At 34.7% G+C, this 12039-nt stretch overlaps 1 protein-coding gene across 3 annotated transcripts; it reads left to right on the top strand.

The window, feature by feature from the left end:
• Nucleotides 1–528: 528 nt before the first annotated feature.
• LOC113727563 (receptor-like cytosolic serine/threonine-protein kinase RBK2) lies at nt 529–8207 on the top strand. Of its 3 annotated transcripts, XM_027251794.2 has the most exons (10): nt 533–1106; nt 2260–2363; nt 2476–2571; nt 2695–2817; nt 2993–3244; nt 3325–3479; nt 6089–6168; nt 6272–6407; nt 6489–6638; nt 7787–8207. In XM_027251794.2, exons 1-10 carry the CDS (start codon nt 1057–1059, stop codon nt 7955–7957), a joined length of 1317 nt encoding a protein of 438 aa, XP_027107595.2. In that variant the 5' UTR covers nt 533–1056; the 3' UTR covers nt 7958–8207. The 3 variants fall into 3 exon arrangements, with proteins under 3 accessions (XP_071932334.1, XP_027107595.2, XP_027107594.2); XM_072076233.1 differs by having other exon boundaries at nt 529–1106; nt 2476–2817; nt 2993–3187; XM_027251793.2 differs by having other exon boundaries at nt 2476–2817.
• The last annotated feature ends 3832 nt before the right edge of the window (nt 8208–12039 follow it).

Below are 12039 nucleotides of genomic sequence, written 5' to 3'. Positions count from 1 at the left end.
ATAAGCAACAAATTTTTTTAATTATCTTTTTACCTTATATATATATATATATTCTAAAAAGGAGCTACACTATCAATGCTGTGCATATACCAAAGTTACCATGGTATTAAACTCTAATAGGATATAATTAGTATTTGATTTTATATAATTTAAGCGCAACTTAGACCCAGACTCCATATATACATACATGTACACTAATTAGTAATCGATAAATCTAGTGAACTATCTGCAAATGGTGATTGAATTAGATTTACATTATATTTGAGTTTTCATTTATTTTTCATGTTTTTAATCTATAATCACTTAAATTTCAAATTTATAGTTTCTAATTACAAAATTTAGAAATAGACATTGCCCGTATGAATTTGGTTTTGGTTTTGGTTTTTTAGAGGAAAAAAAAAAGCTTTAGAAAAAGACAAAAAAGACAAGCAAACATGGAACTTTGACTCGTGTCCTTCCACATAAACGCTGGGAGACTAACTTTCACTTCAGTGTCTTCCCAGTTCCCATTTTCTCCGGAGTATGCAAGAATTTTTTAAAACAATGCAGCAGTTTATTTTTGCTGTAAGGTGAAGAGTACAAATCGGACTTCTCAGCAAATTTTTAGCAAAAAGTTTATCCACTTTATCCTACAATAAAATGCCTTGAAAATTCTCTCTCTTTTTTCCTCTGTTTCCATCGCTCTCCCTTCCCAACGGACCCCATTTTTGTACACTACCGCCAACCAAGTGTTTCAATTCAACAGGGTCATTTTCTCCTTCTTCGTTTCTTGTGTGTGCTTGTGCGTGAGAGATGAGGAAAAATGGAAAAGAAGGGATCTGCAAGAAAGTGACTTGAATGAGAAATGCAAAAGAATCTTGAAAGTATAAGATGTATGCAATGCTGGGATGGTACTGCTGTTACATGAGAAGAAGAAGAAGAAGAGAGAATCGTTTTGGATTCTGTTTTTTCAAGTTAAAAACACATAATAAATGACCCCTTTTTGTATCTCACTGTAAATTATATGTTTCACACTTATGTTTATCAATAGCACATTTTTCAGTCGCCTGTGGATTCATGATTAATTATATTCTAGCCCCTGGACTGCTGCCTCCTCGTCCACAATTGTAAGTAGCCCTTTAATTCCATCTTTCTGGGATTTTGTTAATTTCTTGGGGGGTTTTTTTTGGTATTCTAGGACATTGGCTATTGTTACCTAGTTTGCTGCAAGGTATATTAGTGCAATTTGTATTCTGTGTTGGAATGGTATGGATATATTTAGTGCAATTTGTATGTTTGTGTTGGAATGGTTTGGATACATTTACTGCAATTTGTATTGTGTGTTGGAATGGTTTGGATATATATAATCCGGTGCATTTTCAGTTAGGCCTTTGTTTTTGCACATTTTAGTATTATCTTATTTGCTTCGGTTTCTTGGGAAATTTTTTGCTGCATTAATGAGAATTTGTCCTATGTCTGTAATGTCTTTGTGAGTGTACCACCCACACAAGCATAAATGCAGAAGAGTTTTCGAGTTGGTAAGGAGTCGGGTTTTATGAATTTGTTGACTCTCAGAAACATTGGAGTGAGTTTTTCAAGATCTTCTGTGATGTTATCTCTGTGTGTGTGTGTGTGTGTGTGTTTTGTGTTTGTCACTTTTAAGAACTTTGCAGCTGGACAAGATTTATGAGTTTTTTCTTTTTATTTTGGTTTAGAATGTCTATGAAGTCATTTGGGATCTTTATCAGTGTTTAATACTAACTTCAATTATGAATTCAGTAATTTTTTACTCATTTATGATTCTCTGTTAACATGAATGGTTCTGGATTTCTTTCCAAAGGAGAAGAACAAGAACTTTGGAGGTCCTGACAAATTCATTTTGGAACCTCTGTTTAAGCCGATGTGCCTTTCAAATTTTTTTCTTATGGTATCAGCAATTCCTTTTAGACAGTCTGTGACTTTGACGAAGCCAAAATTGGAAGTCAGTGCATTTCTTTTCTCAGGTTCTGAGTGGGAATAGGATTTTCTATTATTTGAAACCTATTATTTCTTTCCCAATAGACATGGTAATTTTCCATTATTTGAAACCTATTATGTCATCTTTCACCTCTACTATAGACATGGTTTCATGGAATATTTCCTTTTGATTTACTTTTCTTTCTGAAATGTGAAGCTACTAGTCCCATTACAGAAGCAAAATTACATGTGTCATGCTCTTAGAAAACTGGAAATCTATACTTTTTATCTTAGGTAATTTATTTCTTGGCGGCGCTTATGCAGGAAAAGTGGTGAGGATCCTAGCACCACACTGGAGAGTGCCTTAGAGCGCAAAGGTTCCATGGCAGGAAAATTCACATGTCTCTTTCCTTCAGCTTCTGCTCAAGGTAGCATGGTTATGTCTACTCCTTGTTGTACAATCAAATCAAGTTAATCATTCTTCGTCTTAGTGTGTCCATCTAGCATTTGTTAATTGCTGGTCATTGGTCTTTTCTGTAGACTTGAGACGTTTTGAGATGGATGGGGAAAAACATGATGAGAGTTCTCCAAGAGGAGTTTTAGAAGCATGTGTTACAGATTTGGACAATGAATCAGGTTCTCCCAGGACTAGGTGCACAGCTTCTAAATCAAATTCAAGCATGAGTTCTCGCTGGCACAAATTCTTTAAACTCTGGAAAAAGAGTTCAATAAAGAGATTGCCTTCTTTCCCTCCTTTAGCTTCGCGAAGAAGGAGCAGAACTTTAAGAGACCATGTAGATAATGATTGCTGCCCTGTCAAGTCTGAATGGAAAAACTTCAATCTGGCAGACCTCCAGAAGGCAACTAATAACTTTAGCCAAGGTCTCCACTTTTTTTTTTTTTTTTTTTCTAATATACATGCGGAGTTGTTTTTTTACTTTAACACAAAAGTTCTCTTTCTGCTTTACTAATTACTTTTCATTGTAATATGTCACTAAAATAATTATTACAAATTGTAAGTCTAATGGTCTTTAAGTAAAATAATGTTTCTATGTAGAGAATCTGATTGGAAAGGGTGGATATGCTGAAGTTTACAAGGGATGTTTGCCAGATGGGCAGCTAGTAGCAATCAAACAGCTTAACAAGGGTACACCAGAGGAGCAGATAATAAGTTTCCTGTCTGAGGTTGGCATCATAGCACATGTCAATCATCCTAATACTGCTAAGATGATTGGGTATGGAGTTGAAGGAGGTACTTACCTTGTTCTTCAGCTATCTTCTCAAGGGAGTTTAGGATCGCTGCTTCATGGTTCGTTAATTTTCTTTACTTACTTTTTAGTTCCCATTTGCTCCTAAGGTTTCTCATCCATTTATTTATTTTTTTTCCAGGCTCAAAGGAAAAGTTAAATTGGGGTATTAGGCATAAGATCATTCTGGGCACAGCTGATGGCTTACTTTATCTTCATGAAAACTGTCAAAGAAGAATTATCCACAGAGATATCAAAGCTGATAATATCCTGCTTACAGAGGATTTTGAGCCTCAGGTACATTTCTACTTCTGAACTTGCAGATAGACTGAGATAACTTCAGAGTACTATAGGGTTGTCTTCTTTTATTTAGTTCTAATGTACGAAATAAGTCCAACTAATCTGGCTTATTACACAAATACGTGAGTTAAGCGTCACCCTTCAGGAGCCAAGCAATGGGCTGAGGAAGCAAGCACAATTGATTAGCATATCTGTTGTGATCTTGAGGAATTCTGATTAACTTACCATGTTTGATGCCAGTTGATAATCTTCATTTATACTACCTTGCTCTGGATGTTTCTGATTGATTATCACGGTCAACACAGCTTTCCATAACAGATGATCAAAGAGTTGGAAGTTTAGGAAACTTCAACCGATGCTTTCACTAGCACACTAAGTGTGGCTAACATGAGATATGAATATATCTGTAGCAGTGAACTTCAAAATTACATTGATATACGCTAGCAACCTGCTAAATATCAGAAGCACTGATATGATTTTAGTTGCTAGTATTGAAATCCAACCAGTCGCATAAGTGATGTTAGAATAGGCAAGTTTGCTTGATGTTATGCAAGCATATATGAAGCTTTTATTTTCACCTAATTTGCTTAGTTGTGGTCAATTCTATAGCCTGAGGATATCTGGCAATAAATGTAGTCAAACAAATATTAATAGTAAAGTTTAGATCATCATCTTGTGAAGCAATAGAAGAATAAAAATTCAAATTACCAAATGATCAAGTCATCAATTTCTCTTTCTGTCATCTACTGTTTACGATCATCATTATCACAAACATCTGCTTCTCCTCATTATCTTACCTGGTTCAGTGCTTCATACCTGTGGAACGAACATGGTTTGAACACTTCTAAAGAGGATTCCTCTTGTAGCTCAGAAAACATGGTTTCAAGGTTTATTTGGATCTCCATTTGATTAGGGTGTTCAATATGATACTTTAATCCAATATCATGGACTTCATGCTTTAAATTGTTTTTTCTATTGGCAGATTCTAAGATGGCATGTGTCTTAATTCTTGATTTGGTTTTCCCTGTTTGCGGATCTTATGTGCTAAGAACTATCATATTCACCAATGTCTTAATTACTTTTGTTTTTTTCTTGATATTTGTCATGTACAATCCTTTAGGATTGTAAAATAGTACCTACCTTCGGCTGCTGACTTTCATGCATTGTGTAGACAGTCAGGGTTTGCTCCGTGCATTGTTGAATAATGTATGTAAAGGTCTGAAGATACTGCTTCTTTTAATTTGTCCAGTGGAGTTCATTCTTGCAACCACGTATCAAATTTGTGTTTCTTTATTTCATCAAATAGTGCATGGTCGAAGGGTTGTTACTCGTCTAATCTTGGCATACTCCTCTGCACTCTTTGGACTGGAAGACCTTAGGAGCTGTTGCTGTATTGGGGATTGACAGCTTAAAGAAAGGTTTTAGAATCACTTCGAAAATATCCTTATCTCCGTGCAATACCTTGCTTTCATGTCAACTAGTATAAGTTTTTGGAGTATCTAAAGATAAAGTTTCTCTTACAAACAGTAGAATTGTGTATCCTACGATGAATCTCCCTCCTTCATGGGATAATTAGAGAAACCATTTGGGTGAATGGAGATACACTTAGAAAATCATATGCGTTTAGTAATTTTAGTTTCAGGAGTTCTTGCACCAAAATAGTTCACCACATCAAGTGAATTGCTTTTTTATTGGAATCTTACCATTTTTCAGCTTTTCTCATTTCTAAGCATCTCCCTTCCACAGGAAACCCTCAACTTTCCTACATTTTTGGCACCATGCAAGCTACTTTGATTTGCTAAATGGCATGATGTAAAAGTCCAAGTAGCCATTGTTTCAAGAAAGGAGTACCTTTTAGGCCACTCTATCTGCGCAGCTATACTTGGAACATATGAAACTAGTGTGATAAGAAAGTCTTTCCTTGTATAAAGTCAATTTTCAGAGCACTACCATTTTATGCCTCATAGGCCTTTCCATTTGGATTATGCTTTTATGAGCCTATTTAATTTTCACTGCCCAATTTTTAAAATTCTCCTTATAAGTCCATTACTTAACAATCATAAAAGTCTAAAGAGTCTGTTAAAAACCTCCCTGAAATCACCTGGAGCTTTTTGGACTTTGATTCCTTTATGCTAAGTAATCACCTAGTTCCTAAGTTCTGGGGTTGGCATAGTTTCGTTGTCTGTACAACTATGTCTAAATTCAAAAACAAGTAGAAATTGCCTACCTATGCCTCGCTCCAGCATATCCCAGTCATATTCTTTCTCCTTTAAATCTGGAAGTGCTTTTTAGTTTGACCCACTTTTAGATATTAAATCTGATATGGCTCCATTTTTCAGAGTTTTGGTTTTAATTCTTATCACCATTGTGTTTAACCATGACTAAAATGCAATTAACAACCGTTCTGCTCTCTTCATTGTATATATATGCAACCCGTTTGAAAACCCTTCTTTACTTGTCACCGTATCATCTGATTTTAAAAAATTAGAATAAGACTAGTTTGTTTCCATAGCCTGCTTCCAAACTCACTAATCATTTACTATATTTGTCTTTTCTTTATTTAGAACTCAATATTTAAATGACTAACTCAGCCATTTTCACTCTAGATTTGTGATTTTGGGCTAGCAAAATGGCTTCCAAATCAGTGGACTCATTGCAATGTATCAAAGTTCGAAGGAACATTTGGGTCTGTAAGCTCTGAAGTCTAAAATTAAGGGCTTTTTGAACAGTTAATCACATCTTGAGTATGAAAGGGCACAGTAACTTATGCTCTTATTTATTGTTGGCAGTTATTTTGCTCCAGAGTACTATATGAATGGCATTGTGGATGAGAAAACTGACGTATTTGCTTTCGGAGTGCTGCTTTTGGAGCTCATAACAGGACGCAAAGCCCTGGATGAATCACAGAATAGCCTTGTGCTTTGGGTATTATCATGTAAATTTGTTATGGTAGAGGACGTTTGTTCATGTTAATCTTTTGCATTTATTATGTTTTTCTAAATGCAGGCAAAGCCATTGCTTGAAAACAACAATCTTAGTGAGCTTGTCGATCCTTCTCTTGGTAATGAGTACAATCCAGAAGAGATGGATCGTGTCATTCTGACAGCAACTTCATGCATAGAACAGGATCCCATTGAGCGGCCTCAAATGAGGAAGGCAAGTAGTCTTTCGTCAAACTAATATTGTGTTCCTCCACTGAAACATTTGAAAATGCAGTTTTGCTTGTAAAATTACTTGCTCAAATCTGCCATGATAGAAAGTAATGAATGTTTGGTATGTCTTAACCTTGGGCATCTTTGTTGATCTGTTATTGAAACATGTCACCATAACATCACTCTTTTGGTGCTCTCTGTAAGCTTATTGTGTAGAAATAAACGTCACATTACAAACGATAACTTGCAAAATGTGGGTCTGCAGATGAAAATTTTCTATGTATAAGCAAAGTCCATGGTAAAATTACAGGTTTTTGACTAATATATTTGCAGTATAGCTAAGAAAAAGAAGATTACATATCAGTCAATCCAACAAAGCTATATGAGATTCATATATTATATGTCTTTCATCAGAAGAGGTTTATGCCTGCCCTAAGTTCAAGTAGTAGAGCTTCTTTTATCAGTTTCTTCTTTTCAGCAAAAAGATGTGCAAGTTATGCATATGGCTTTTTCTCATCAATAAACAAGTAGAGACTTGGAAAAGGAAAATGGTTCTGAATGACCAAAATGGGAAGAAATATCTGAGGGCATTCATGTATGGCAACTTCTTATTGGATCCAGATTGCAAATTGGAATTATGAATTATGATGTATTTCATGTGGACAAGGTAAAGCATAATGCTAAAATGCCAATGTGCGTTATCAGATGTATGAATGGTAAACGTCAAGGAATTGCGTTCTTGTCTTTATGAAATGAATCATAATCACGATAATTTCATCTTCTTTGCTTGTGTATATGATCAATGTTTCCAATTCTTCTTTGTTGAGCTGTATTTTGGGAAGGGTGGAAGCTAGCACCTGTGAATTTGTCAACACGCTTTAATTTCTTTTACTAGTTTGATCATGTGAAGAAATTAACATCAGCAACATGGCATCCTTGCTATGTAGTTCTTCATATTAGTTTATAGCAAACTTTCATGGCATGCTACTGAATAGGTTTTCTTTCCTTATATCTCTTTTCTTTTAGAACACGTCAGTCTATATCCTCAGACCACTTTGAAATGCACTAAATACGTCCAAAGCAGTACCAAGTAAATTTTAAGAAAGATCAATCTGGCCACTGCCCGAGTAATATATATTTCAAATTTTGCAGGTGGTAACACTGCTGAGAGGTAATGTTAACTCCTTAGCATCTCTGATGGAAAAACATGATCGATGTCTGCGGAGGACTTACTCAGAAGAACTATTGGACGCAGATGAATACAACTCAACCAAGTGTTTAAGTGATGTGAATCAACTTACGCAAACTGCTCTGAATTCTTGAGACTTGAGACAAATATATGGCCCATACCATTTTGTTGTATATAGCCTTTGCTGCAGTTTGGAAATTTTCTGGTGGGTGTTTATACTTAGTAAACCTGCAGAATTGGAGTTTTTGTTATGTGGCATTTGAAAGCACCAAGGTTTTGGAGCAAATATTACTCAAATGCCATGTAAACTTTGTTATTCAAACTGCACTAAGAAACATTCCTGTTCATATAAAATTTGATGATCCGTAAATACGCTATTTTTGACATGCATGTCTGATGTAGCTGTTTTCCTGCTTAGAACCCCTGAAACAGCAACTTCAATAGTCAGGTTGAAGTCTTCTTCTTGAATCTTTAGTGTCAGTCATTTTCTGCCTCTAGAGCCAATTCTAAAATTTGTGAAAATGGTAGGCTTTTTTCTAAATGGTTTGTAGCCTTGCACATAAATAAAACAGTCTGTCCAAGTTGATAACATTATCTAGGCCCTGATCGAGTACCTGATTAGTGGCTGCATTGCACTGAGCAAATCAGATGCAGTAAGCAGGGATGATCCAAGCATCTTCTGGCAGGGCTGATCTAAGTATCTTCTGGCAACAACTAGGGATTTGTATCTGAGCTACTGGATCCCTTTCGCCATCCAAAACTCATATGGCTATACTTGTTCCAAGTTTGCTCAACAAGTGGAATTTTAGTGAACTCTAGGCAAAGTCTCATGCGAGAATCTAGTACTTCATGATGCCTAGTTCTGAAACTGGTCCTTCACGATCCTTGTTAACTTGTTTAACCAGTAGGCAAAAGTTTCAACATGTTTCAGCTGATTTTTTTTATTTGGGCGACAGGATAGATTTTACACCTACTTCTACTCCTACTATACACTAAGCGAAAGAGGTGAATTCAAGGAGATTAATAAGAAACTTTGAGGGATTGAATCATCATTGGTGAATTTTTTCAGGAAATCCTGGAGAAGAATCCCTTAACCTACATCCAATGAGAACCTTAAACCTCTCTCTGATGGTTAGCTACTCTAGAGTTAGTTGGTTAACATGTTTCAGCTGATTGAGGAAGGTGTATGGAAAGGCATCTTCCAGTTGTAAACTTTTTCCGGGATTGGCAAGTAGAGGAAATGAGAATTCATTAACTAAGAATTACAATAGGCTTTTTTTTTTTTTTTTTAACCCACAACTACAAGGATAGCCCTCAATCTCTTTTTCATGTAAAAGTTGTTCAATGATTAGATTCAACTTTTTCTGGGTGCACAAATATTTTGGATTATGAAGCTTAATTGTTAATATATATATATATATATATGTATGTATGTATATGCGTGTGTGTGTTTAAAAGGACTTGTTTAAGTGATATTATTTGGCTAATTATGTGCGTAAATTTTGGATGGCTCACACTTAACCCCTATCTTATACTTATAAGCTACTTTCACTTTGTGGCATTAAACTTTTTCTGTTGGCACTTAATCCCCTTTATGCCTGAGTCATTGATAAAAATATTTGTCTTTTCCAAATTTGTTTTGTTTATCAATATTAATCAATTTTAAAAGGTGGATTAAATTTTAGAACAGAATTTTGAAAGGGTGCAACATAAAAATTAGCCTATAAACTTTAAAGTCCACAAATACTTGTTAGTAATTACTTGGTCTATATTAAATTTTTTTTTCCACAAAAAAAATGTGGTTTTCTAATTTTGACATTTGACAAGCAACTTCACTACTCGCAGTCAAACTTCTAACAAGATCTCAGCACTTTATTGTGCCCAAGATTTAGGCCCTCTTGAAGATCGTTTTTTCTTGTTTTCATACCATTAAAACGAAAGGAGGGAGAAAGCTTTTAGCAATGCCAAATCAAAAGGTACTAAGAGGCCAAGACCAAAGCCAATCAAATAGTTCAGTCTTCACCATCAAAAGCTTTTTTTTAACCCTTCTATCCCTTCTCATATCCTTCTCACGTCTAACTATCAGATCCAAAATTAGAAATGTTAATTTTAAAATAGTACAGTGGCGACCATTTTTTATTCTAAATCCTTTTAATCTTCTTCACTACGTCTAGAAATATTCTCAAGAAGAATAGGGGCTAATTTTCTATAGCCACTTTGTACTAACTTGGTACCAAACTAGCACCAATAAAACTATCACAAATCATCCAATCTTCCTCCATGATATTCGACTATGAATAGATTATGACTTTCTGTTCTTGCTTTAATATGCTCAAGTCTTTAGATGCATTGATTCTTGCTTTAAGATTAGGCAATGAATTCAGCTAATTTTGGTAGCCCTATTACGAAAAAGATAGGAACCAAATCAATGGCCGAACTTCAAGATGACCACATGATTTCAGACTTTAATTTGTTTTTGCTTTGAAACCATGACAACTTCTTTAGTAGTTTCATATTGGCTGCTATAGCTTCATTCTTGGAGCTGGTGGAGTTCCACTTGTACATGAGTCCTATATATTTTCAACGCCAAATTTCCTTTGCTTGATTTGTTAATACATCTAATATTCCAAATCCTATACATTTTTCTCATTCCATTGTTTAGTTTCAGTTCTTAAGTGTGCTAAGGGTTTTTTAATTACTCTGCAACTGCGGTAAAAAGATTATTTGTCTTATTCTTTGGTCATCTTCATGCATCATATTCATGTCTATGGTGAAAAAATCACTTGGGGATGCCAAGCTGCCTTTTTATTTTTTTTTTACTTTTCATTCTCTTTGATAAAAAGAGAATTTTCATTACTAAAATTGCTGGAAATCGTCCAACAGTAAATGATTGACAAAAGCAGGGGGAGAATTCGAGAGGGATTCAACAAAATCAGAAGATTTGGCATAAAAGAATATGATCAATAAAACAACTTATGATATTTTCACATTTCCTCTGATGTTTCATATATATGCAATTCCCTTCTTAAGTTAAAAAATTATTATCACAACTTTCAAATTGAATTATCTTAAATTCATTAGTCCCCACGCATTGCCTAAAATTGTATGTCAGTTAGCATTACAAATTTATCCTGATTCTACATATTTAGAAATAAGTCAAGAAGGGAACAGGAAATAGGAAACCCTATTTAAGTGTAAGCCTCCAATTTGAAGACCTTTTACTGTCTACGTTTTGACAAATCTATTGAATGATGCGAATTGGCGTAAAGTAAGAAACCATTGGGCTCTCAAAAACATATTCTGGGAGAACGATTGATTTGGGTACAATATTCATAAAATTGAACCATCAAAAAAGGAAAAAAAAAATGCATGCAATTGCAACTTTTTTCTTCTTTCTTTTTTCACATGCAGATTAACAGAGTCTTCAGAAAATTGTGGAACTGCTGTAATTGGAAAACAAAAAATTGAACAAAATCTGTTGAAATATTTGATTGCCTCATGTATAGATTCACGTATTCCTACATAAAAGCACATATACATATCGAAAAATGATGGATTTATATCATTGTTGATTATATTACTAGGGTTTTATCACCTAAATTTTGAAGAAAAAAAATGGTAGAAGAACAAGTGTTTTGGCTTTATTTCTGAGAAAACCAACCGTGGATCTCTTGAAGCTTGACACTATTAAAGAATTTCCCACTGTTCATAACTTGTTGATCCTGTCTTTTCTTTGATGAGAAGTGGATGAATATGCGTTTGCCTTTTTATGCAATGAATTGGTCTGCATAGGTTCAACATCAATTTGCAATTTCAGTCCAAACCAAAAAGCCACAGGAGGAAACAAAATAGCTGTGATATCAAAGATTGTTTGTTTCTTCCTGTCGATCATGTTCTAAGCCCACTAGCTGTCTCTTTCTGAAGGATCATTCGATAAGGATATCCACATACTAACTCCATCTCCCACACGCTGGAAGCCTGCAGATCCATGACAGAATCATTAATTGTTAGTTTATTGTTGTTGAATTCTTGGAATTTTATATGGATTAATATTTTATACGCCGACAGACAGACAGACAATATATAAACACCATCATCATCATTGAATACATCACAACTTATCAGAATTTAAATTTGAATTCCAAACTTTGCTCATATATCAGTGTATATATACTGTCAGTATATATAAGATTTACTTATTTTATATTCTTATATT

Source organism: Coffea arabica, chromosome 2c, assembly GCF_036785885.1.
Source record: "Coffea arabica cultivar ET-39 chromosome 2c, Coffea Arabica ET-39 HiFi, whole genome shotgun sequence".
NCBI classification, from domain to species: Eukaryota; Viridiplantae; Streptophyta; class Magnoliopsida; order Gentianales; family Rubiaceae; genus Coffea; species Coffea arabica.
The sequence above is the reverse complement of the archived record's forward strand: the minus strand, read 5'-3'. Positions and strand labels throughout refer to the sequence as shown.